Below are 24,898 nucleotides of genomic sequence, written 5' to 3'. Positions count from 1 at the left end.
AACTCTGTTTTTCATCTTACAATGTCCGTTTCTCAAGGCTGCAAGCAGGTAAAGGCATATTACGCAGACACCGGCAGCATATTAACTGATTTCTGTTTTTATTATAAACTATGAATGAGTTGTTAAGTTTTTAATTTATTACTCATGCCACAAATTCCATTTTTTACTGCTACATATAAAAGGCAGACAAGTAGACTAATAAGCTTGTGTGTAAAATTTCTCGCGTTCTTTTTCTGTAACTATCGTATTTCGAATGAAAAGCCATCTTTTAGTCTACTTTGTAACGAGCATTTCCAGTGGAGCTTGATTTTTTGCTGACAAAATCAAAAATATTTTTTGAAGAAATTCAAGTGAAAAATTTAGATAGAGGGCAAACTACAATATTTACCAGGAACAATTATATGTTAATACTTAAAATTCCATAATGACTTAAACCAATGGCGAATATTTATTGTCCAGCTTGTTCATAAATACTTGTTCTATAATATATCGATTCGTAAGTCGAATCCTCCTATCAGAAACAATTCCATTCAAAGTCGATATAAGTCTTTCAGAAGCCACAGAACTCCCTACCGAACTGTTTTTTAAATAAAGGTTTATCTGAAACAAAGAATTTGAGCACCACTGCTACGCCAAATTGATACATCGGTTTTACACCCGCTTATCAGTAAAAGAGAAATATACCTGTTAAAACCGAGACCAAACAAATACCGGAAACTACTGGTTATTCAGAACCGGTATCGCTTTTAACTGGTCGAATTTTCCCATCCCAACTTCGGAACGAATCTCAACTCATCTTGGTTACACTACACATCTATCTCTCTAGGTTGCTGGCGGTCGTAAACAAGAGACAGTTGTGATTCTTCAGTGTCTCCCGGCATATTTCTTGCCCGAACAGTCCACGGGTGTACTGCCGGTCCATAGTGTCCAACGGGCACAATATTTCGGCGATCAGACATGTCGCCATCGTCAGGTGCGCTGACGAACTGCAGTTTTAAATCTGCAGTGCCGGCTTGTTCCAACGAGATTTAAAAAAATCCCTAGGAGGTGCTGGAATGCCGTTCAGACCGAAATGAAGCCCTGGTGCAATGCATCAAATCAGTGAGAGAACAAGGCTCTGCTTGTGATCTGTCGGGTCTGATTGTGATGCGATGCTGTGTGTCCGTCTCGTTATCATCGCAGAAAAGAAGGCTGAGCGCTGGTGCCAAGTTAGTCACGTGACACGGACACGCCGTCCACCTGTCGCAGAACGACGACGACCGTGTCTGCCAAGGCTTCGTCGAGAAAGTGCAGAAAATGCTGCGCCATTTAACGATGCGAAATTGTGAAAACAACATTCTAACAATGGGAAATTAATGTCTCTTTTTAAGCCTCGCAATATTGTATCACTAGCCCGAAGGGGGTAGGAAATACAAGGGAAAGGCAGAGATAATATATCCCGAGCTGTTGGATTCTCAAACAGCTATGTTGCGTAATTTGGTTTCACGTAAAGTGGACCAGTATATCGGCCGCCCTTGCAGCTGCTCTGAATTCGCGGTGATAAGGACAGCTGGTAGCATCTCGTCGATAAACAGGTCCAGTGAAACACGAATAATGGAAGTACGTCCGTGAACACGATGCTCTATAACACAGAAATAAATTAATTCCCTCAAAACCTATGTTAATTGTGGTATTCTGATAGGACAACTTCAGTAATGAACGCCGAACAACGGAATTCCCCTATGTTAATCCCATTCCCTTCCCTGTCCTGTCTGAGCCCGAAATCTTTGCAAGGCTATGGAGCCATATGCGTTGCTGCCGAAGTTATAGCCATTTTTCCGAGGGCTTGTAAGTTATTTCAGCCATATTGGAATTTTCTGCATAGCACTAATGCGATAACTGCAGTATCTTCGGTTTTTTTTGAATCTACATTTACTCCTCAATTCACACTTCCGTGCTTGGCAGAGGGTTCATCGAAATACTTCCACACTATTTTTCTGCTGTTCCACTCTCGGACACCGCGCAGGAGAAACGAACACTTATATCGTTCCGTGTCAGCGCTGATTTCTCTTATTTTATGACGATGATCGTTTCTCCTTGCGTAGGTGTGCGCCAACAGGATATTTTTGCGTTCGAAGGAAAGAACTGATGAATGAAATTTCATGAAAAGATTTCGTCTTTGTTTTAATGATTGTCACCTCGACTCGCAACCATATCCGTGACACTCTCTCTCCTGTTTCGCTACAGTAAAGGCCGAGGTGCCCTTGTTTGAGCTTTTGCCATGTCCTCCGTCAATACTGTCTGGTAGGGCTCTTACAACGTACAGCAGTACTCCAACCGATAACGGACACACGTAGTGTAGGCAGTCTCTTTATCGGATTTGTTGCATCTTTTAGGTATCCGCCAATAAAACACCGCGTTTTCCTCGACTTGGGCAACGGCCTTGCAGCAGTGGATACACCGGTTCCCGTCGGATCACCGAAGTTAAGCGCTGTCGGGCATGGCCGGCACTTGGATGGGTGACCACCCGGGCGCCATGCGCTGTTGCCGTTTTTCGGGGTGTACTCAGCCTCGTGATGCCAATTGAGGACCTACTCGACCGAACAGTAGCGGCTCCGGTCAAAGAAACCCATCGTAACGACCGGAAGAGTGGTGTGCTGACCGCGCGCCCCTCCTTTCCACATACTCAGCTTGAGGGTGACACGGCGGTCGGTTGGTCCCGGTGGGCCAATTGTGGCCTGAAGATGGAGTGCTTTGTTTCGCCTTGCCCGCAACATTACCTATGTGATCTTTACAATTGTAGTTGTTTGTAATTGTAATCCCTAGGTATTAAGTTGAACTTACATACTTGGTTTGTGTGATTTATTGCATAATCTACATTTAACGGGCTCCTGTTAGTCCTCATGTGGATGACCTCACATTTTTAATTATTTAAGGTCAATTGCCACTTTTCGCACCCTATAGATATCTCGTCTAAATCATTTCGCAGTTCTTCTAGTCACTTTACTAGATGGTAAATGACAGCACAATCTGCAAAAAATCTAAGGCGGCTGTTGAAATTTTCTCATAAATCATTTGTATAGATTAGGAACAGCAGGGGCCTATACCGCTTTCTTGGATTACGCCAGATATCCCTTGTGTTTTACTCGATGTCTTTCGGTCAGTTACTAGGAACTGTGAGCTTTTTGACAGGAACTGTCATATTCGCCATTTTTAATTTAGTGCAGGTGTCCTGTTTCTACATCTTTTTGTTTTTCTTGACGGAAATGTTGGTAATACTTCAGGGGTATCATGCAGGATGGATGAGGACGAAAGTGACTTGATGATCTGGCGGAACTGTATGTATGTTTTGGACAGTCGGTGGACATACTCTCCACCGCTGTTAGACAAGTCTGGTACTTTTATTGCAGTCACATCAGTAACAGTATTAATTAACACACAACATTCCACTGACGGTTATCAATAAACGCAACCTGTTGGGAAAGTAAAAGAGTTTTTCAACACCTCGACGAAGAACTTAGCGGAGGAGCTAAACGGAATTTCTCTGTTGTCCCAAAACTCGTGCCGAGCACTGAATTTTCCACTGAAGTGATTTCATGATGTGACAACCAAGTTTATGAGTGCGGGATTATATGCTGACGTTCGGCTCAGTGGTACCCGTTACGAGGAGTGCTGACGAAAGTACTTTTATCGTAGGCATTTGTGCGGCGTGGGGCAGGAGAGCTGGTGGAATGACAAGACTTTGTCCCAGTATGTTGTCACAGTGTCTCATAGAGTGAGGGCGTGTGACCCGTACGTCCGATGCGGGCGTTCAAGAGCAGTAGGCTGTGCCCCGGCATCGTTTTTCGCTCTTACCCTTGTCTTATCGTACAACATGAACACGACACCACACCGTATACACACAACCATTACTATCACCTAAACTTGACACACTGATACACTCTGATATTACGTGTGGAAAGGGGCCATAGTTTGTGAAGGAAGAAAACAAATTAAGCGATTGGCAAGGGGGCGCTAGCTGAGAGGCTAGAATGTTTAGGAATGCCAGAGCTTGTCAGGGAGCGCTTTGGTTCCTGTTCGTGGAACCACTTTATGCAGGCCGGAAATAAGCATTTTCGGGAGACGCATCCTGGAAAGAGACGTTTATGTAAATCTTTAAAATGTAAGCGTGGAGCCGAGGAAACGTATGCCACTGCTGAATATGTTGGTCACTTGCGGTTCAGAAACTCTTATTTATTGCCACGTTTCAGGCGCAGCCCAACATCATAACATCTTCCAAAGAAAAGAACAGAGGGATAGACACAAGCTTAATTCACGAAAGTCGCGAAGAGTTAATTTACAAAAGGTGTTACAAAGAACGCTCAGAAAGTTGCCCCCCCCCCCCGACCTCTTTCTTTTCCTTGTTTTCCTCTCTTCTCTTTCCTTACCGGCCCTAATTGTGTCTTGTGTGGTTTATGCGCTGTTGTAACACTCATATTTTTGTTATGTACTAGCGATCCGACCTTTTTTTGAGTGGGTAAAATTAAGTGTTCACGGCGAGACGACTTGGATGGTTAGTGAACTTTGTTTGCAGGCTGCTGCCTAGCGTTCAGCGTTAAGTTACTGGATATCATCACTTTCATATGTCGGCGGCTAGCGTTCCTGCCTCTGGATAACGAGGTCCCGGGTTCGATTCCCAGCCGGGTTGGGGATTTTCCCATCCCAGGGACTGGGTGTTTGTGTTGTCCTGATCATTTCATCATCATCATCATCATCATCACTCGTGACAGTGGCAATATTGGACTGTATAAAGAACGGACTGTGTAAAAAAATTATTTGAAAGTTGTATACGCCAGGAGAAACTCAGGTCTCAAATTGGGACTTTGTACGGGCGCTGATCACCGCGCAATTGACCGACCCACAAACCAAACATCATCATCACCAGAATGATTCAAATAGCTCTGAGCACTATGGGACTTAACATCTGAGGTCATCAGTCCTCTAGAACTTAGAACTACTTATACCTAATTAAACTAAGTCCATCCATGCCCGAGGCAGGATTCGAACCTGCGACTGTAGCAGCAGCGCGGTTCCGGACTGAAGCGCCTAGAACCGCTCGGCCACAGTTTCCGGCATCATCATCATCATCATCATCATCATCATCATCATCACTATCACTTTCATATATATAACTTTGGCGATGTAAGTAGCGCACGGAAGGAAAGTTGTCTTAAAGCACGAATTTCGGGCATTGCATACAGAATTGGCGTTTGGAGTTACACACAAACCATGGGTGTATATGTCAGTGATTCAATATGTATCAGATGTTGTCAGAGGTAGCACAGATAAAAGAAAAAAATAAGAAAATACACGTATGCTGCACATGTTCACCTCGTTTAGCTTGTGAAGTTGGGCACACACTGTGATGGATTGTTGGGACTCATTGCTACAAATCTGTGTCGTGGATTTTATATGGCAAACTTCGCCACCGTGGCCACGCAAAGAACCATGTTCACATCTAGGTTTGATTCAAGGAAGGCAGAAAGCTGAATGTTGAGTCATCTGCTGTGAACTGCGAATTTACTTTCAAAATCTTTTCTTAAAAAAATTAGTTTATTTACTGGCGATTCATCAAGAACATTGACACATTTAATCACACTAGGTGAGCGTGGAAGTAGTTGCCAGGAAGTACCTGTTGGAAAATTACCTTTAAGAAAGGTGAATTTATTCCTAAAAGGTTTTTCAAAACATATTTAAAATTATAAACAGAAAAGCACCCACGAAATATCAAGTTACAGTTTTATTTAGAGGCAAAGAACAATATTAACAGTAGGAGCCTTCGGGCTGAGAAGCTTGCCTGCTCCCTTTCAACACGGCCGTAGTCATGACCGCTCACAACAACCTCTGAAAGAGTACACTGGTGCAAATCTGCAACACACCAGATAACTTTAAACAAAAAAAATTTAACAACTCATACAAACATGTAAACTATGCACCCCGTAAGAGGAATGGAAGTGGTACAACCCGCAAATTATTTGCCACCGACAGTGCAATTTTAAAAAAAGTAAAAAATAAAAAAAATACTCTTACGGGCGAAGGGTGGCAAGCTTATAACCTAAAATGACTATTTAAATAAAACCCATAATATGCAAACTTACATAAAATGTACAACATGCTCTACATTACACGTATACCACCTCCCAAGATGATAAGCAAGATAGAAACATATTTCAAGAATTCGTCCTTTAAGCAATAAATTCGTTAACACCGAATCCGACAAACATGACAGAGGTAGCTATTAACGTATGGCAGATTGACAAGAGGGGAGGGAGGGGGGTTGCTTACTAAGCAACCCGAACCGCAGATTGCTCTAAACCACCCCAATTCCACAAGGGAAAAACGAACCACCCAATTCACAACAACCACCTTCCCGTGGGTGGGCAAACGGAGAAGAATGGTGGGACGACCCCAAAACAAAGCGGCTGGTGACCTCACCAAGAAAACAAGTAGAATTTAACAAGTAAATGAAACAACATATCTCCAATCACTAAACTTCTAATAAACTGCGATTTCTGGCGAAGACGTGGCGCAGCACCCCCAACGCTCTCCCGAACCGTCCGCTGCCATCTGCTTCAACGGACGCAGGAAGGCGCGCCGATCTCCCGTCTCACGGCGTCGCAGCTCGCCCCGGCCAGCCCGATGCCGTGGTTCCGCTCCCTTGTGAACCGCGAAGCCATTACCCCTTTCTATACGGTGCTGCCCACTGGACTCACGTGAGGACCTCACATGCGCCGACGCTCAAGGCGGACAAGTCATATCGTGTATCAGTGCGCTACCAACCAACCGACCAATCCAACCGCCCGAGCAACTCTAGCAGACTGGCGGCCTAACGCGCAGACTCAGATGCAGGGAACTCAGCCCCGACCGGGTGACCACTAGCTGAATTCTGTTACTGGCGGAGTGGCAAGACTCTCATTTTCTGGCCTTAAAGTTTGATCCAAACGACAGACATACTCGCACTCCGACGACAGACAGACACTGACTGCCCCACTCTGAGCCGGCTGACCAACTGACTAGACTCGCCTCGACTGACCGACTCCCCTCTACAGAGCTCATAGCGCCCCTTAAATGCACGTGAACAAGGCAACCTTTCCCCTTTCCCACCAGAGGGAGGCACCAAAGCTGCGATTACCACAGCGGCGCCACCGTCAGAAACGGATAGCGAGTGCGAACACAACGCGCTGCGGCTCGCTCTTCAAAGCAGCAGTTTTTTTACCACGGCTCATGCTGCCCTGCTGAAGCAATGTACTGTATGTGCACGAAGCAAAGTTCCTAAACTTGCTGACGCAGTTTTTCGGAATACGCTTTACTTGTGGCAAAAATAAATAAAAAAAATTCACATATTTTGGATTTTCTTGTTTTTCCGCTGTGCAACTGATTTCCGACGATTGCAGTGAAACTATAAGTTAAAAATTTTTGATTATTTCAAATTCTCTCACGTCACAGCTTTTGATGAAATGGTTATCGTCAAAGCTAAGTAGCTTACTGCCCTTTGTTCATGGAATTTGCAGTGAATTAAGAGTGCCAATCGCGATCGCTTATGTGAGGGAAGAAGTAGTTGGCAGTTTGAAGTTCTAGTCATAATCCGAAATGTTTGTATTCACAAGTGAGAGATCAATGCTAATTTGAAAGGCAGAGCGAAAAAAGTGAGCCAGCTAGGATTGGGTCTCACAACCTTTTGATTTCCAGCAACCCGTTCTACTGCTGGAGCACGACGCCAGATGGGTTCTTGAGACACAGCTGGTCTGTAGAGTTGAGGTAGGCGATGACATCGTTTTTACAGCTTAACTGGAATTCTACAGAATTCAGTCAGTTTGTATGAAATATTTATTTGGGTAGAACTACATCAAAATCCATACAGCAGTTCCTGAGATAAACCTGCATCTGCAGACAGACGCGAGTAGTGGCTTCAGTTTATGCATATGTAGAAGAAGAGATACTTAGGTTCCGTGTTAGGTCTCTGTTCATACATCTGTATAATTTTAATTTTATTATCAACTTGTTCATTTACTTACGTGGTCGCAAATAGCGTCATTTTACCATCTCAGAAAAGTGAAAACGCGTTCATTTGATTTGTCGATCTCGAAAAAGCATTCGACAATCTCAAATGATGCAAGATATTCGAAATTATGAGAAAAATAGGGGTAAGGTATAGGGAAAGACGGATAATACACAATATGTTTAAGAGCTAAGAGGGAGTAGTAAGAGTGGACGACCAGGTATGAAGTGATCGCATTAAAAAGGGTGTAAGACTGGGATGTGGTTTTTCGTCCCTACTGTCCAATCTATACATAAAAAAAGCAATGACGGAAACAAAAGAAAGGTTCAAGATTGAAATTAAAATTTAAGGTGAAATTTAAGGTGAAAGGATATCAGTGATAAGATTCGCTGATGACACTGTTCTCCTCAGTGAAAGTGAAGAAGAATACAGGATCTGCTGAATGGAAATAAGTCTAATAAGTGCAGAATATGGATTAACAGTAAATCAAAGAAAGACGAAAGTATTGAGAAGTAGCAGAAACAATAAATGGGAGAAAATCAGGATTGGTGATCACGAAGTAGATGAAGTTAAAAGAATTCTGCTTCCTCTACACGTACATCTACATGATTACTCCGCAATTCACATTTAAGTGCTTGGCAGAGGGTTCATCGAACCACAATCATACTATCTCTCTACCATTCCACTCCCGAACAGCGCGCGGGAAAAACGAACACCTAAACCTTTCTGTTCGAGCTCTGATTTCTCTTATTTTATTTTGATGATCATTCCTACCTATGCAGGTTGGTCTCAACAAAATATTTTCGCATTCGGAAGAGAAAGTTGGTGACTGAAATTTCGTAAATAGATCTCGCTGCGACGAAAACGTCTTTGCTTTAATGACTTCCATGCCAACTCGCGTATCATATCTGCCACACTCTCTCCCCTATTACGTGATAATACAAAACGAGCTGCCCTTTTTTGCACCCTTTCGATGTCCTCCGTCAATCCCACCTGGAAAGGATCCCACACCTCTAACAGAGGACGAACGAGTGTAGTGTAAGCTGTCTCTTTAGTGGACTTGTTGCATCTTCTAAGTGTCCTGCCAATGAAACGCAACCTTTGGATCGCCTTCCCCACAATATTATCTATGTGGTCGTGCATTATCGTGCTGTAACGTAGGGTTTCGCAGGGATCGTATGAAGGGTAGAGCCACGGCTCGTAACACATCTGAAATGTAATGTCCACTGTTCTAAGAACCGTCAGTGCGAACAAGAGGTGACCGAGACGTGTTACCAATGGCACCCCATACCATCACGCCGGGTGATACGCCAGTATGGCGATGACGAATACACGCTTCCAATTTGCGATGTCGCCAAACACGGATGCGACCATCATGATGCTGTAAACAGAACCTGGATTCATCCGAAAAATGAGGTTTTGCCATTCGTGCATCCAGGTTCGTCGTTGAGTACACCATCGCAGGCGCTCCTGTCGTTGGTGCAGCGTCAAGGGTAACCGCAGCCATGGTCTCCGAGTTGATAGTCCATGCTGCTGCAAATGTCGTCGAACTGTTGGTGCAGATGGTTGTTGTCTTGCAAACGTCCCCATCTGTTGACTCATGGACCGAGACGTGGTTGTACGATCCGTTACAGCCATGTGGATAAGATGCCTGTCATCTCGACTGCTAGTGATACGAGGCCGTTGGGATCCAGCACGGCGTACCGTATTACCCTCCTGAACCCATAGTTTCCATATTCTGCCCACAGTCATTGGATCTCGACCAGCACGAGCAGCAATGTCTTGATACGATAAACCGCAATCGCGGTCGGCTACAATCCGGCCTTTATCAAAGTCGGAAACGTGATGGTACGCATTTCTCCTCCTTACACAAGGCATCACAACAACGTTTCATCAGGCAACGTTGCTGTTTGTGTATGAGAAATCGGTTGGAAATTTTCCTCACGTCAGCACGTTGTAGGTGTCGCCACCGGCGCCAGCCTTGTGTGAATGCTCTGAAAAGCTAATCATTTGCATATCACAGCATCTTCTTCCTGTCGGTTAAATTTCGCGTCTGTAGCACGTTAGCTTCGTGGTGTAGCAATTTTAATGGCCAGTACTGTAACTCGTGGCGGATGGAGCATGGAGGGCATCAAAAGCAGACGAGCACTGGGAAAAAGGCATTCTCGGCTAAGACAACTTGTACAGGCCTTAATTTGATAAACATGCTTCTGAGAACGTTTGGAGCACATTATTGTGTGGTAGTGACACATGAGCTGAGCGAAAACCGGAACAGAAGAGAATCGAAGCATTTTAGATGTGGTGCTACACAAGAATGTTGAAAGTTATGTGGGCGGATAAGTTAAGGAATGAGGAGGTTGTCCGCTGGATTGACAAGGAAAGGAATATATTGAAAATACTAGCAATGCAGGGTCATGGTGGTAGGACATCTCTTAAGACATTAAGTTGTATTTCCATGGTGCTAGAGGGAGCTGTAGACGGTAAAAACTATAGAGAAAGAGAGAGATTGGAATACATCCAGCAAATAATTGAGGACATACGTTGTAAGTGACACTCTGAGGTAAAAGAGGTTGGCACAGGTGAGGAATTCCTCGGGAGCCGCATCAGACCAATCAGAAGACTGACTACTAAAAAAAAAAAAAAAAAAAAAATTGGAACGCCAGTAGTTGTTTATTGTATGCGCTATGCAGTGTTGTGTGTACTCTTGTTTTTATGATATGTTTTTAGGTTTGTATTTAGATCTTTGTACCTGTTCTGCCCGTTGTGTTTCAATATCAAGTTGTTATTTCTGAGGACAGAAATAACTCCACTGTTCTTATATATGCCCGCCACCTGGTGGTAGTTTCTGTTGCGTAACTTTTGCGTGTCATCTGTTTATGAGTTGACTACTTGCGCCGACGGCTGACGCATGTGACTCCGTACTGTGTACGGAGACATTTCTTTTCGATATGTCAGGTTTTTGAGCATTCTTTCTAACACCGCTTGTAAATTCACTCTTAGTGACTTTCGTTAATTACGCTTGCGTTTACGGCTCTGCACTTTTCTTTGGCATTTGTTCTAATGATGCGCTGTTCCTGAAACGCGTCAATAAATACGAATTTCTGAACAGCAAGCAACCAGTTATTCTAGGCAGTCATTCGGGAGTGGCATAAGTCTCCTCAAGTTTACTTCGTGGCTGCAGGCCTCCTGCGCAATTTTATGTCGCACTCAAGTTATGGAAGCGTAACGCACACCGACCGCAAGGCAGTAGGGTATCGATAACAAAGGTGTGTAATTTTACTGGCTTCGTCTATAGGCAGTATACATGAATGAGGCGATAATATGTCTTTCTGGACTCTTTTTGGAGAGTGGCTGGTGGAGTTGTGAGAATAAGTTCGTCGCGCCGCACAGCGGCTTCCTCGAAGTGTTTTCCATCGCAGTTTGTAGAGCGTTTCTGTGAAAACTCTCACGACAGTAAGTAAATCGTGACGAAGCGGCTTCTCTTTCTCTCTCTCTCTCTCTCTCTCGTTACTGTGATGCACTAAGGGTGTCGGTCCGTCGCACCATACTTTAAGATCTGGTCAACTTCCTCTTTTCCCGTTGCTAGATAGACGCTGATGACTATGACCACTGTCCAACGCGAGACAGAATGCTGCAGATGGCGTTCCACGTACGTGCAGATTTAACGAAAGTACACTCAGGGTGATTCAGTAGCCCCTACCGTTGTCGTTTTACGCAACGCGCGATATTGCATCTGGCCTTCATAAATCACTCGTTAGATTTTCATATTCTCCCGCTCGCTACGCGCGAACTATCAGTCGTACAGTGAAAATGAACAGGACATTTTTGTGTGAAATTTAATGTAGTTCTAGAAAGGAAATCAATAAAGACTAAGTGCCAAAAAAATTGTTTATTTAGTTGGATCCGAGAAGTCACGTCAAGTGCTGCTGCCAACTATCTGAAAAGCGGACTAAGCGCTACGATCATTTCTAGCAGTGCGTGTAAGGCCAAAAAGATAGCGTGAGCAGTATGCGCAGGCCCATTGACAAGGCTAAGGCTGGTTAAGTGCTACAAAACTTTGTAACTGTTCGCAGCGTGTGACAGAGATTTTGCCGAGGCTGAAAAACGCAAGAGACTGGAAGAATGTCCAGTACCTAGGAACTTTGTAAAACTTATGGAGAATTCGAACACCTAACAATCCTTCCATTTGTGGTTACAATGCTCCAGCCTGGAACTTTTTTATTTTAAAAAAACAGCTGATACACATATTAACACAACGGAAATAAATATTTCCTAATCTAGTTGGATTCCAGTGAAAAGAATTGCACCTGGCTCCGTGGAGATGAAAACAATGTGTAACGATCTTGAAGACTGCAGCACCTACAGGATGTTCAAGAAAGGGGTTGCCGTTTACATAATAAACAATTATGTTTTACCGTCACAACGAAAACAACTTGTCAGCTGAAAAGAAAAAGGGCCTGCACTAAATGCTAGCTCAACATTGTTAGAACAGTTAATCAATTAAAATTGCTTTGTGCTCTATAATATTAAAATAAGGATTAAAAATAATTTAATCACAGGATAGTGTATCTGTAAAATGTATCTGAAAAATGTTTATTATTAACAAAACTGACAAATGCTAGCCATTTCTTTCTTGCCACTTACCTGGTTTTGTCTATTCCCGATGACATTTACCGCGTTCTGCGCTTTTCAGAATAAAATATTTTTTCCGTTGATAAAAGGATGGGAACTTAACAAATTTGCAATTGTTGTGTGACTCTTACTGTAGAAAATAAACAAAAAAATATTGTTAAGGTTTTTTCACTAAAATATTTTTATATTTTTATAAAAACACAAAAAAACACTGAATAACACGGAACCAGTGTTTTGGCACTTAGCCTATTATTCATCTCCATTCCGTAGTTATATTTTGTACTGGGATACGTTTTTGCAAGAGGCCGTAATTTTCGAGTTAGTCAAGTAAAAGGTACAAACACATTACCATTTCCAGGCTCAGCTCCTATCGTTCAGGACTTCTGGTATGTTGTTCATTGCTCTCCTTCATACCACTGTACGTACAAAAATTTGCGACTGCACCAATTATTTGCCGCATTCGACCATTTTTGGTCTTCATTTATAAATATTTATAAGTAGATAAAAATATACTCCATCCGCTTAGTCGAGCACCTACACATTGTAAAACTGACGTCTGTGTAAATTTTATCTAACAATTTATTGAATTTTAACAGCATAAAATAAACAATTTCATAGTTCTATTCGTCAGGCCTTATGACTACGAAACTACTCTGCTTGTGAGGGCTAAATTTGGATCGAATTGTCAACGTAATTAATTTCAGAGTAAAGTTTACAAAACTCATTTCCACTTCGTTAGACTCATGGGCGCGTTTAAATTAGTAACGTTAACGAAACAGCTTACTACGCTGGAGGCGAATATCGGGAATAGTTCCTGTACTCGCATTGTTTTGTACTTCGGTAGCAAAGAACAACACACCAGAAATCTTGACTGGTGAGGTATGAGTGTGGAGGTGGATGTGCGGCTGAAGGTCGCTTTTGTACTTTTTTGTTAAATAACTCAAGAACCGTAGCCTCCAGCGAAAACGTACTACGGGTCAAAATTTAACTACAATACACTTCCAATTAAAAGGTCCTGTTCGGTTTTTCTGGATGACCAACAGTTTGCACGGTTCGAGCGAGAGAGTACGAAAATCTCTCGCGTGGTTTATGAAGGCCAGATATAACACTGCGGGTTGCATAAAACGGCGTCGGTACGGTCAGCTGAATCACCGTGTACAAGCGGAGCGGAGACGACTGGAGAGTCACCCAGGCCGCAAATGGAGAGATCCATGACATAGACGATTCTGCCAGAGGGCAGATTCTTGCTGCCCGACACCTGGCCGCGGACATCTTGGACACGGCGAAGCCACTCGGCTGTTTGAGCATTTACGCCAATCTGGTTGAAGAAGGATGAAACTATGGGCAGGTGACATGGTGTTGGACGTCGACGCCTCGTCACAGAACGTGGAGTAGACGCCAAACTGTGGCAGATCTGATGGCAGAGTACAACGATGGTGCAACGACCATTAGCTGTTCCCTTGTTAACCTGACGGCAACGCAGCAATGACTGCAGTAAGCACGTAACCGTCTTGTTTGGACCTCGATTAAATTTCAACTTCTCACTTGATCCGATGAATTACGTTTATTGGTAGACCCGGTCGGCTGTTGTTTGTGAATGCACCCAGCTGTGGACGCAGATCGGGGAAGCAGTAGGAGGCAGTATTACGCTGTGGGAGACATTCACCTGCGCAGCTTGGCACATGAGCTTCCGTGCCACCTGAGGTGGTAACCGAGTGCTCCATAACAGCTGTTGACTACGTGAACATTACTGCCGACGTCAGACTTGTGCTAGAATGGTTTGAGGAGCATGACAGTGAATTAACTTTGATGTTTTGGCCACCAAACTCGCTTGACCTAAACCCGATGATAGACATATGGAATGCTATCGGGTGCCATCTCAGCGTCAATAAACCACCGGGCCATAATTTACGGGAATAACGTGTTCTGTACTGAGCCGTGCTGGTCCCAGCTTATGCGTTGGTTTAAACCTTGACTGTTACTCTGCGTTTGGTTTCCCGCGGTTATTGCGGTTATGCCGTGTGGCAGCAGCGGTGTGTATCGATATTCGCTCTTTGGTCTGGTGCTTATAGTTTCCGGCTAGCCAGTATGCGGCAGTCCCAGTGAAATGCCTGGTTAAATCCACAGGACGGAATAGGTAGTTGGAATTGTGGAAAGGAGCCAAAAATGAGCGGCTGCCAGTTACACTCGAACACATATAACTTTATTTAGTAGCCCAAACATTACAGCACAAATTTCCGAGCTTAACTATCGACTGAATATGTCACACAATCATATGGCTTAAGGGGACAACCTCTTCAATTTTTAAAACTGCTGATAGCCCATGATTTAAAACACAACTATAATAAATTTTCAAAACGCAGAAAGCGCAAGGTTTTATTCTTAAATAATATTTCAAATGAGGCTGAAGGCCCAAACAATCTATGACTTAACAAGTAAGGAATTTTAATTTTAAGACGGCTGAAAGCCCATGTCTGAAAAACACAATTCAAAAGGCAGAAGGCCCATTATTTAAAACCCAACTAAAAGCATACAAATTCAAACCATCGGCTATGAGCCATTAAAATACACAAACAAACATCAATAAGAATAGGTAGTACAGCCAGCGGCGCACGGAAGTTTCCGGGGGTCGATCTGCACTTGGAATATTAACGTTCGCTTAAGGGAAACAGGAAGTCGGCCCAACTACATCCGATCTGCCGGCAGCCCTACCAAGAGGCAGTCAACGGACCCACCGACAAGACGACTTGCTTTCCACCCGAGCAGTACACAAGGAACTCCAAAGCCAAAACGTAAAAGGCGTAGCCGCCTACAACCAAATATGCATAAGCTGTCAAAACTACACACACGTGTCGGACCGCGACAACACGGTGAGGAAAGGACACTGCCTGAATTTTACGTCAGCGGCCAGGGCAGGTAACCGAAACGCTAACGGCCACAAAGCGGAAAATTCCGTTGGTGCACTTGGACTTCAAATAACCGAAATACAGTTAAAGTCCACCGGATGGTGGCCAAACTTTTCCCAACTCGAACACTCGCTGTTGCTCACGGGAATACCCCCAACAGCCAACCATGAAAACCAACTGCACAAAGTGAACAGACTCGCTTCGGTAATTAAATCACCACTCAACTTTGATGTCCTGGGTCGGTGAGCCACGAACCTCGTAGCAACCGGAACAGCTCCCACACTCTCCGACACTGGGTAGAGACTGCCAGCGAGCCCGGCCCACTGCGCCACGCGGAGATTTCCTGCCTGATCCACACCAACCGACCGACTGCCACACAACAGCTCGGAGACAGCACTAAAATAACTGAGCAGTCGACATCACAAGCTACACGCAGTTTCACGAACACTTGCACGAAGGGCTAGACAATACTAATGGCAGCGATTGTGCAATAACAAGGACGAATCACTAGTCGGCACACGCAGCCAACTCGTAAGCGATCGCCGGCCAACATACACGTCGTCCGACGAGACGACCGACCGACGACCAACCAAGGTGGTCCGCACTCATGTGATATGTGTCGGCAACTGTCGGACGAGTCATGGCTGTCCGGACCTCACTGCAGCCGCGCCCCAAGTCAGACACTGCTATGTCCGAACTGCACTGCTAGCGCCTCCCAACTCACTGACAGATCCCAACTCACTCCGAACACATGACAACCGAGAAGTAATAGCAGTCAGCAAAGATAATATGCCAGGGCTTATATCGATAAGCGCCGCTGCTGCCGCTCACGGGCAGGCAAGGCGGCAACTCAGTGACACCAGTAATTGAAATTAACATAACGAGGTGGCAGTACAGTGAAAAACAGGATGTCAAATGAGATACGGCACGAACACGAGCCACGCACGGCTCATGTACGTAATTGTCTGGTGCCACACAGCTCCAGAAATCTACTGTGGACTTGTCGAGATCGTGTCATGCAGAATCGCCGCTCTATTGCGTTCCAAAAGTGAAAATCGTTCCATGCTTATAAACGGTGAATATTAATAAGACCGACAAACTGCAATGACGGATTCCTGGCTGGAAATGGAGGGAAAAATGTCCTATGAACACCCGTCTGTAAATGCATCGTTCCCTCGACAGGTGATGCTGACGAATGACAGTTCCTTTGATCACGTGCCATGTGTTTCTTGTGTGTTGCAGGCTGTGGGATTGACTCAGCATACTGCAAGCAGCAGAATGGTCCGGTATTCGTATCAGGAACAAGCCGAGAAGGTGTTTGCGTACTGCCAAGTAGATGGAAACGGTCGAGAGGCAGCACGACTATACCAAAACAAGTACCCTCATAGCTACTTCATACAACATTTTTAGGCCTCTGTGTGGTCATGGGTCCTATCAGACAGACGAACGTGCAGGGAGCCGATGGACCGTGCATACACCAGATTTGGAGGATCTGGTTCTACAGAATACTGAGACGAAGCCTGGTACAAGCTCCAACTCATTTGTTAGAAAGAAAGTACTCATAACAGAAAAAGTAATAGTAAGGCACCAAGTATAGAATGTGGTGTTCGCCCACAATCATCTTGTAGGTACCTATTCAAGAAGTTAGGTAGTATCTGATACTTTAACTGCACCTTCACTATATATAAGAGGTTTACAGAAAACTTAATGAGAATACCCAGTGCAGATTTGAACGATGCTCATCCCAGCTGGCCCAATGGACCACGTCCTTCGGTAGTTACTTTGAAGGTATTCGGACGTATCAAAGTGGTATCATTTCAGTTAGCACATGTTTTGTTTCGAAGTTTCACTGAAAAGAATAATTTTATATATTTTTTCTGCGTCATGAATATTAAGTAGGAGGTCATTCTCGAATACAGGGAATAGGAGTAGATGCAAAATTGCGCCTTATGGGCCTTATTTCGTGATTTATCCCCATCACTAAACTTTCCTCAGCTTCCAACATTATTTGAATAATCCAGCAGATCGTTTTACATTTCTTTCATTAATTATTATTTAAACCTGTTGTTTGTAAAGCTATCTGCTCCATAAAACCTAAGGTTTTTGATAGATTAACGTGATGTACATAGTCAAGTGACCTCGACAGATCACGAAAAACGCCAGATGTAAATATGTTACTATTTGAAGTTTGTAAGTACCGTAGAAGACAAACTGTGCTTTGCTAAATAAATCGCTTCCACTTAAATATGAGACTGGCCGTATTTACTTTTAGCGACTCTTTTGGAGGCACATGTCTCACACCTGTTCTTATTACTCCACTCCTTGTATGTCCTTCTGGTCGTAACAGAGGAAGCATCTACTGATCAAATACTCGTATTATCAAAATAGTGGCAAGAATGCAGCAGGCGGTTGGCAAAAGCTGCTTTTAGCACTGATTTCTGAAGTGGCGGTGATACGTGGCTTACGATAGCGATGGAAAACAAACACAGTATGGATGTTTTGTTTTTAGGTACCGTGAGCGCGCCAAACAACTGTCGCAGCTGTTCCGGGACCGACCCCGACCTCCGATGGAGGAGGCTGTCTACTGGGTGGAGTACGTCATCAGGCACCGGGGGGCGCCGCACCTGGGGTCCGCCGCGCTGGACCTGGCCTGGTACCAGTACCTGCTGCTAGACGTCGCTGCCTTCGTGGTGGCGGCGGTCGTCTTCTCTGTGGCGCTGCTCTTCTTTGGTGCTCGGGCGCTGCTGAGGTGCTGCACGCCGAGGAGGGTCCCAGCTAACAAAAAGAAGACCAAATGAGTTGGCGAAGTGCTGTGCAAGTTGTAACTAGTCGAAAGAGCCAAGTTGGTCTGTTATTGCAAATAACAACAGATAGTGGGTTTACAGAGAACATAAGTACTATATATATTTGCTAGTATTTTTTATGGCATTTTGGAGGAGTTCGACAGACTACATTAAAAAAGTGTTTTCATCAGTTGTTGCAGTCATTATCAGTGGAATTTTTGCTGCTTCACACATTCAACCTACACTATATACGTTCCAGAAGGAATTTATAAGTCTCTCTCTCTCTCTCTCTCTTTTGCAAATAAGGGACATTTATGATGTTAGCATGTTTCATTTGTGCTAGAATAAAAGACCTTCGTTCTGTGATCCTGTGATAGCAGATGCTTGACCACTGCATGGCGGAACATATGTTTGTTTATACAAGTGTTCAACTTAGATTTCCTGCCTATAGACACAATGACTGACGATTCTCTCGATAGTATCAAACATACACAGATGGATTATTATTGAATTATTACACATCCACTAAATATCAGGGAATTTGCTTAAGAAGCAACTTGAAGTGGAACGATGACACAAAATCACTCTCAGGCAAGGCAGATGCCAAATCGAGATTCATTGGAAGAGTTGTCAGGAAGTGTAGTGCACTCACAAAGGAGGTAGCTTACAAAACTCCCATTCGGCCAATGCATGAATTCTGATTGTCAATCTGGGAACCGTACCAGACAGACCTTATAGAAGTATATACAGGGTGGCGCACGAAATGTGTTACCATTTTGTTTTTGAATATAAACTTTATTGTCAATACAATCTGAAAGGAATAGATACTACAATGAAGCGCCGTCCATGAAGATTTGTTCTAACTCAGCAGATGCTCAATATGTCCACCATTTCGTTTCCTAACTTCCTTCAAACGAACACTGAAGTTAGTGATTACCCTACGGCACATGTCTTCCATAATTTCACTGCAAGCTTGAAGAATAAGTCTTCTGACCTCCATTAAATCACGTGGACGTTTCGGGAATTTTTTTCTTTAGGTACCCCCAAAGAACAAAAGTCACATGGATTGAGGTCTCGACTATTGGGGGGCCAATTTTGTCCGTCATTCAAGCGACCTGGAAACCTGAGTGGAATGATCCGCATGTCGAAATGCTAGTGTAAAAATTCCAAGACAGTGTTTGCTGTATGTGGCCTTGCTCCATCTTGCATGAACCACTGCGTGTTGAAGGGCAAGGCAGTAGCAAGAAGCTGTGGAATGAAGCTATTGCGAAGCATGCTCAAATAATGCTCGCTGTTCACAGTTTCTTCAAAGAAAAAGGGTCCAATAAGTCCGTGACTGGAAATTGCTGCCCACGCTGTAATCCTCGGAGCATAATGTTGTCGTTCATGAAGCACTTGTGGGTTTTCAGGGGCCCAAAAGCGTACATTTTGTTTGTTAACCACACCGTCTAAATGAAAATGCGCCTCGTCTCAACACCAAACGTTGTTGAGAGTTTCTTCCCTATCCTCCGCCCACTGAGCAAACAGTAGTCTCTGTTGCTTGTGTTCTTCAGTGAGCTTCTGTGCACAGGTCATCTTGTATGGGTACAAATGGAGGTCACTTTTAAGAATGCGTTGAACGGAGCGTCTGGATATTCCCAGTTGCGCTGGTGCCTTTCTACACGATTTCCCGGGACTTCTCTGTACAGCAACTCGTACCGCTTTAATATTCTCCGGTGAACCAACAGGCTTAGGCCGAGGCCGCTTCGCTTCCAATACTGTTCCTTCCTGTACAAATTTATCGCACAACCTGTGGATGGTCTTCTTGCAAGTGACCCATCGTGTGTTAAACTGTTGTCGAAAACGCCTCTGAGTCACAACAAGGCTTCCGTTTCATGAAAAAGTAACACAATTGCCGGTCGTTGCTGTGTCGTCAGTCTTCCATTGTCAGCCATTGCTGCGTACTAGTCTCCTAGCGGCAGTATCGTGAATTTCACGTCATTTCGTAACTCATTTGATTTTCCAAGCTCTGCTGGTACTGTTGTAGAGATCCCAGCGGGATATCTAATGTGCGTCGTAAATTGTGAAAGAAACAATTGGTAACACATGTCGTGCGCCACCCTGTAAGATCCAAATAAGATTAGTGCGTTTCGTTATAGTTTCATTTAGAAAGCACAGAAGTGGCACAGAGATACTCAACCAACTCCAGCAGAAGTCTCTGCAAGAGAGGTATTCTGCATGTCAGAGTGGTTCACTGTTGAAATCCTGAGAGCATACATTTCTTGAAGAGTCAACATGTTCTGGCGTAAAGTCAAGCGCCGGCACGCAAGGCGGGAATATTAGAGCAGAGGGGGCCGTGAACAAAACGTCAGCCAATAGCACGCTGACCAACCCGTCTCTAGGACGACAACGCGACCGCAGCAGCCTCTAGGCGAAGGGAACATAAACGCCACTCCCGACTGGTCGCGGCCCAGTTATACACAAGCGTCAAGACCAGAGACCTGGATAGAAGCGTCCACTGTATTACTTCATTTGTATTGGAATCGTTATACTAAAGACTAAAGGACATTGTTTATACTGCATGTCGCCCTTTGCTTGCGACACATTGGTATTTTTCAAAGTTAAGTGTTGTCATTTATTCTCTGTAATAAAATTCATTAATACGATTTGCTTGAATTGTTGTCTAGCAATCTAGGAAAGCAGGTTTCCTAGGCACCCCATATTTGACGAGTAGGCAGGATACAGCACAACCAATATCTTGCTTTCTCTTTCGTACATCCCACGGAAAGACCATGAGTGTAAAATTACAGAGACTGCACCCCACACAGAGGCGTATCATTCTGCTATCACGATGCAGCTTAATTTTCTTAGTTGATTTCACATAACTAATGCACCTATAGGATATTCTATGCCGTTACAGAAAAACTTCGACCATCCCAAATAACTTTTTATCCTGAAGCAAAATAACAAACGTACAGTGACCAAAACAAATGTTGCATATCGCCTTATTGTCAGTACTGCACATAATAGGAACTAAAACTGATTTTGTTCTGTTAGGTACATTTGTAACAAAAAAAAATTAAGAAGATAAATACATTTCCACTTGATAAACAGTCTGTCCCTGGTAGCTCAGTGGTCAGCGCGACGGAATGTCGTACATAACGGTCCGGGTTCGATTCCCGGCTGGGTCGGAGATTTTCTCCGCTCTGGGACTGGGTGTTGAATTGCCCTTATCATCAGCCTTTCATCCCCATCGACACGGAAGTCTCAGAAGCGGCATCAACTTGAAACACTTGCACCAGGCGAACGGTCTACCCGACGGGAGGCCCTAGCCACACAGCGTTATACTTGATAAACACAAACAAATAAAAAAAACCAAAACATAACAGAAGATTCCATTATTTATTCTCGAATGGCAGGCAGGATACAAAAGGGTAATGATGCACTTGAATCACAATACAGCGACCCTCCCTTATGATGGCCAGCCATGGAAGACTAGAACCTTACCCTCACGTTCGCATGGAGTCCAACATCGGGCTACTGTCATACCTGAATGCCCGACAAACTGGGATACTGCACGATTTGACCAGAGGGCCAAATGGAGTCTAACAGTGAGACCCTTTTCAAATTCTGTCAGTTGCTGATAACGCTGTCTCACACGAGTACGCGACTTCTTGATATCCTTCACAATGATAACGTCTAACGCTGTTCACACCGTCTATAGAGTGGTCAAGATAAACGTCACATATTGATTACTTATCAATCATGGACATAATAAGCAACAAAACTGATTTTGTTCAGTCAGGTGCAGTCATAAGAAAACAAAAATTATGAATATAAACATATTTCCAGACGATAAACACAAACAAAAGAAAAAACAAAAATAAAATCTTACAAAAGATGCTACTGCAAAGGCAAGAGTTTCTTCTAACTTTCATTTTCCATGACACATTGTTTATCATCCAATTTTCCCTCCTCGTAATTGGTGACACTTTTGAATGTGGTTAGGCATACTCCTTACCAAAATGCCCAGATAAGCCTGGGAAATATTGTCCCATTCCTCTACAGCACACTCTATGAGGTTCTGTAAGGTCTCTGGTGGGACAGGACGATTGCAAATGGCACATTTTAGTATGGTACACTCATTGTCAGTGTAGTTGACATATGGAGAACAAGGAGCCCATTCCATCCGACTGATTTTGTGCTCCACTAGGTTGGTATTCAGAAATTTTAACGATGGGAGCAGACAGTGTCCGTCCATCAGCGTGAATCTCGCTTCAATAAGTTTATCAAATGGAGCCACAACGCGTGCAAGGATGCCATCCCCACACTTCATACCAGTCGTCCTCCCATGTGTAGTCACAAGTGGTGTCCTGCAGCCATACCTGATTCAACTCCAAAACATAACTCAACCGCCTCGATAAAGGTGGCGGTCTACGATACAGCTAGGGTGTAAACACTGTTCTCATTGCCTCCACACACGAATAGCAGTGTTGCTAGAATGGAGACTGACAGAAGTCTCGTCAGAAAAAAAGCGTTTGTGTCCCACAGCAGGCTGGCGCACAACGAGCGGTTTCGTGCACATGCGATACAAGCCTCTCTGCAAACCCTGTTTAGAAGAGGAGCCTCGAGAAGTGTTCCGGACGTGCAATCCCTGCTCATGGAGCCCATTTGGGATAGTTTGTGTTGACACCTGCACTCCTGTAGCTGTTTGGGTTGCCACCATACACGTGTAGCAGTGTGTTGAATGTTTCTGCTTGCTGTTGTACGCAGATACCGTTCTCGCACATCTGTTTTTTTTTTCCTTTTTTTCCCGTGGCCACTACCGTGACAATCTTCAGCTGACCCTCTCGTTAGAAACATGTTACAGATTCTAGAGACCTCGCTTTGACGCACAGCGACTTCCACCTGTCCTATTCCATTCACGATTACAGTGACTATACGAAAACTGATTGTATGTTATTGTTGTTCGGACCATTCTGAAGCAACACAACTATTGTAATGAAACACAGCACAAGTACTGTAGTGTTTGCAGGTGACACAGTTGCCATAGACTGCCCATACTGCTCCCTTACAGTGAAAGAATTACGTTACAAAAAAAAAAAAAAAAAAAAATGTATTGGTATCGTAACGTATTTCTGCATCACAATGTTCAATACTAGAGTTTCGGCAATATGCAACATTTACTTTGACCACGGTGTCAAGTAAAAGTTCATCTTGGGGTTCAAGTTCTTTTTTCACGTGTTTGCCTTAACAATACATATGTTTTTGGATAGAGTCCGCCTTTAGCAAAACACAATTTTGTTTGTTGATCCAAACAGGTTTCACTGCAGTTGCAACATCTTCAGTGGGCTTTTAGTTTATGGCTGTTTAAGGTAAAGAATGTTCGTTATTGTATACAAACAGTATACAAACTGTAAACAAACAGTAAAGAACATTCTTTATCTTTAACAGCCATAAAATAAAAGCCCATTGAACTGCAGTGAAACATGTTTGTGTTAAAAAACAAAATTGTGTTTTTCTAAAGGCGGACCCTATCCAAAAACACAAGTAAATGTTGTTTGGCTACCAGGACACATTAACCACCATTTCTTCTAGCTTTGTTCATTGTGAAGATATGAACAGCAGTATGTCTGTTTTATATAGCAACCTACATTGTTAATCAGCAATCCACTTCCTCTCCTTAAGAACTGTTCAAAAACATACCATATGTGCACATAAACACAACATTCATTTTAACATGAAACAGAAAAAGGATCTGTAATACCGTTTTCTGGTACTGTAATCCATTGTAGGGATAAAAAGGGAAGAACATGAGTAGCATTTCTACCTCCTCTCCGTTCGTTTGCATTGTATTCACACTACTCTTAAACTGAAGATGGTTGACTAAAACACCAGTCAGAATTGTCCTTGTCTATCCGTTTGTTTACCATCAATTTCATGTTTACGTGAAAGATACCCTATGATACGAGTTTGAACAGGTCTTGAAGAGAGGAAGTAGATTACCGAATAAACAAATACAGTGTGCTGCTTGAAAAAGACGTATTGCTACTTTTTCTTATTTCGCTCTGGAGAAAAAGTTACTTCGGGTGTGCAAGATAAATGGGACATCCTCTATATAACGAACTGTATGTACATGACGGATTTATTTCCTACATGGAGTCATTGTTGTGTGAAATCCCAATGTTGTTGTTGTTGTTGTTGTTGTTGTGGTCTTCAGTCCTGAGACTGGTTTGATGCAGCTCTCCATGCTACTCTATCCTGTGCAAGCTTCTTCATCTCCCAGTACCTACTGCAACCTACATCCTTCTGAATCTGCTTAGTGTATTCATCTCTTGGTCTCCCTCTACGATTTTTACCCTCCACGCTGCCCTCCAATGCTAAATTTGTGATCCCTTGATGCCTCAAAACATGTCCTACCAACCGATCCCTTCTTCTAGTCAAGTTGTGCCACAAACGTCTCTTCTCCCCAATCCTATTCAATACCTCCTCATTAGTTATGTGATCTACCCACCTTATCTTCAGCATTCTTCTGTAGCACCACATTTCGAAAGCTTCTATTCTCTTCTTGTCCAAACTAT

The 24,898-nt window shown here is 43.7% G+C and overlaps 1 protein-coding gene and 1 pseudogene across 1 annotated transcript in view; both read left to right on the top strand.

Moving 5' to 3' along the window:
• The window catches only part of LOC124798276 (UDP-glycosyltransferase UGT5-like), a 129,694-nt gene extending 111,166 nt beyond the window's left edge, over positions 1-18,528 (top strand). Inside the window, exon 6 of the mRNA XM_047261597.1 lies at positions 18,065-18,528. Coding sequence (XP_047117553.1) covers positions 18,065-18,353 — 289 coding nt within the window. The 3' untranslated portion in view covers positions 18,354-18,528. The remainder of the gene's footprint in view (positions 1-18,064) is intronic.
• Positions 2,413-2,529, top strand: LOC124799494 (annotated as a pseudogene).
• Positions 18,529-24,898: the final 6,370 nt, after the last annotated feature.

The sequence above is a fragment of the Schistocerca piceifrons genome, chromosome 5 (genome assembly GCF_021461385.2).
Source record: "Schistocerca piceifrons isolate TAMUIC-IGC-003096 chromosome 5, iqSchPice1.1, whole genome shotgun sequence".
NCBI classification, from domain to species: Eukaryota; Metazoa; Arthropoda; class Insecta; order Orthoptera; family Acrididae; genus Schistocerca; species Schistocerca piceifrons.
This window is presented reverse-complemented; position numbering and strand designations above follow the sequence as displayed.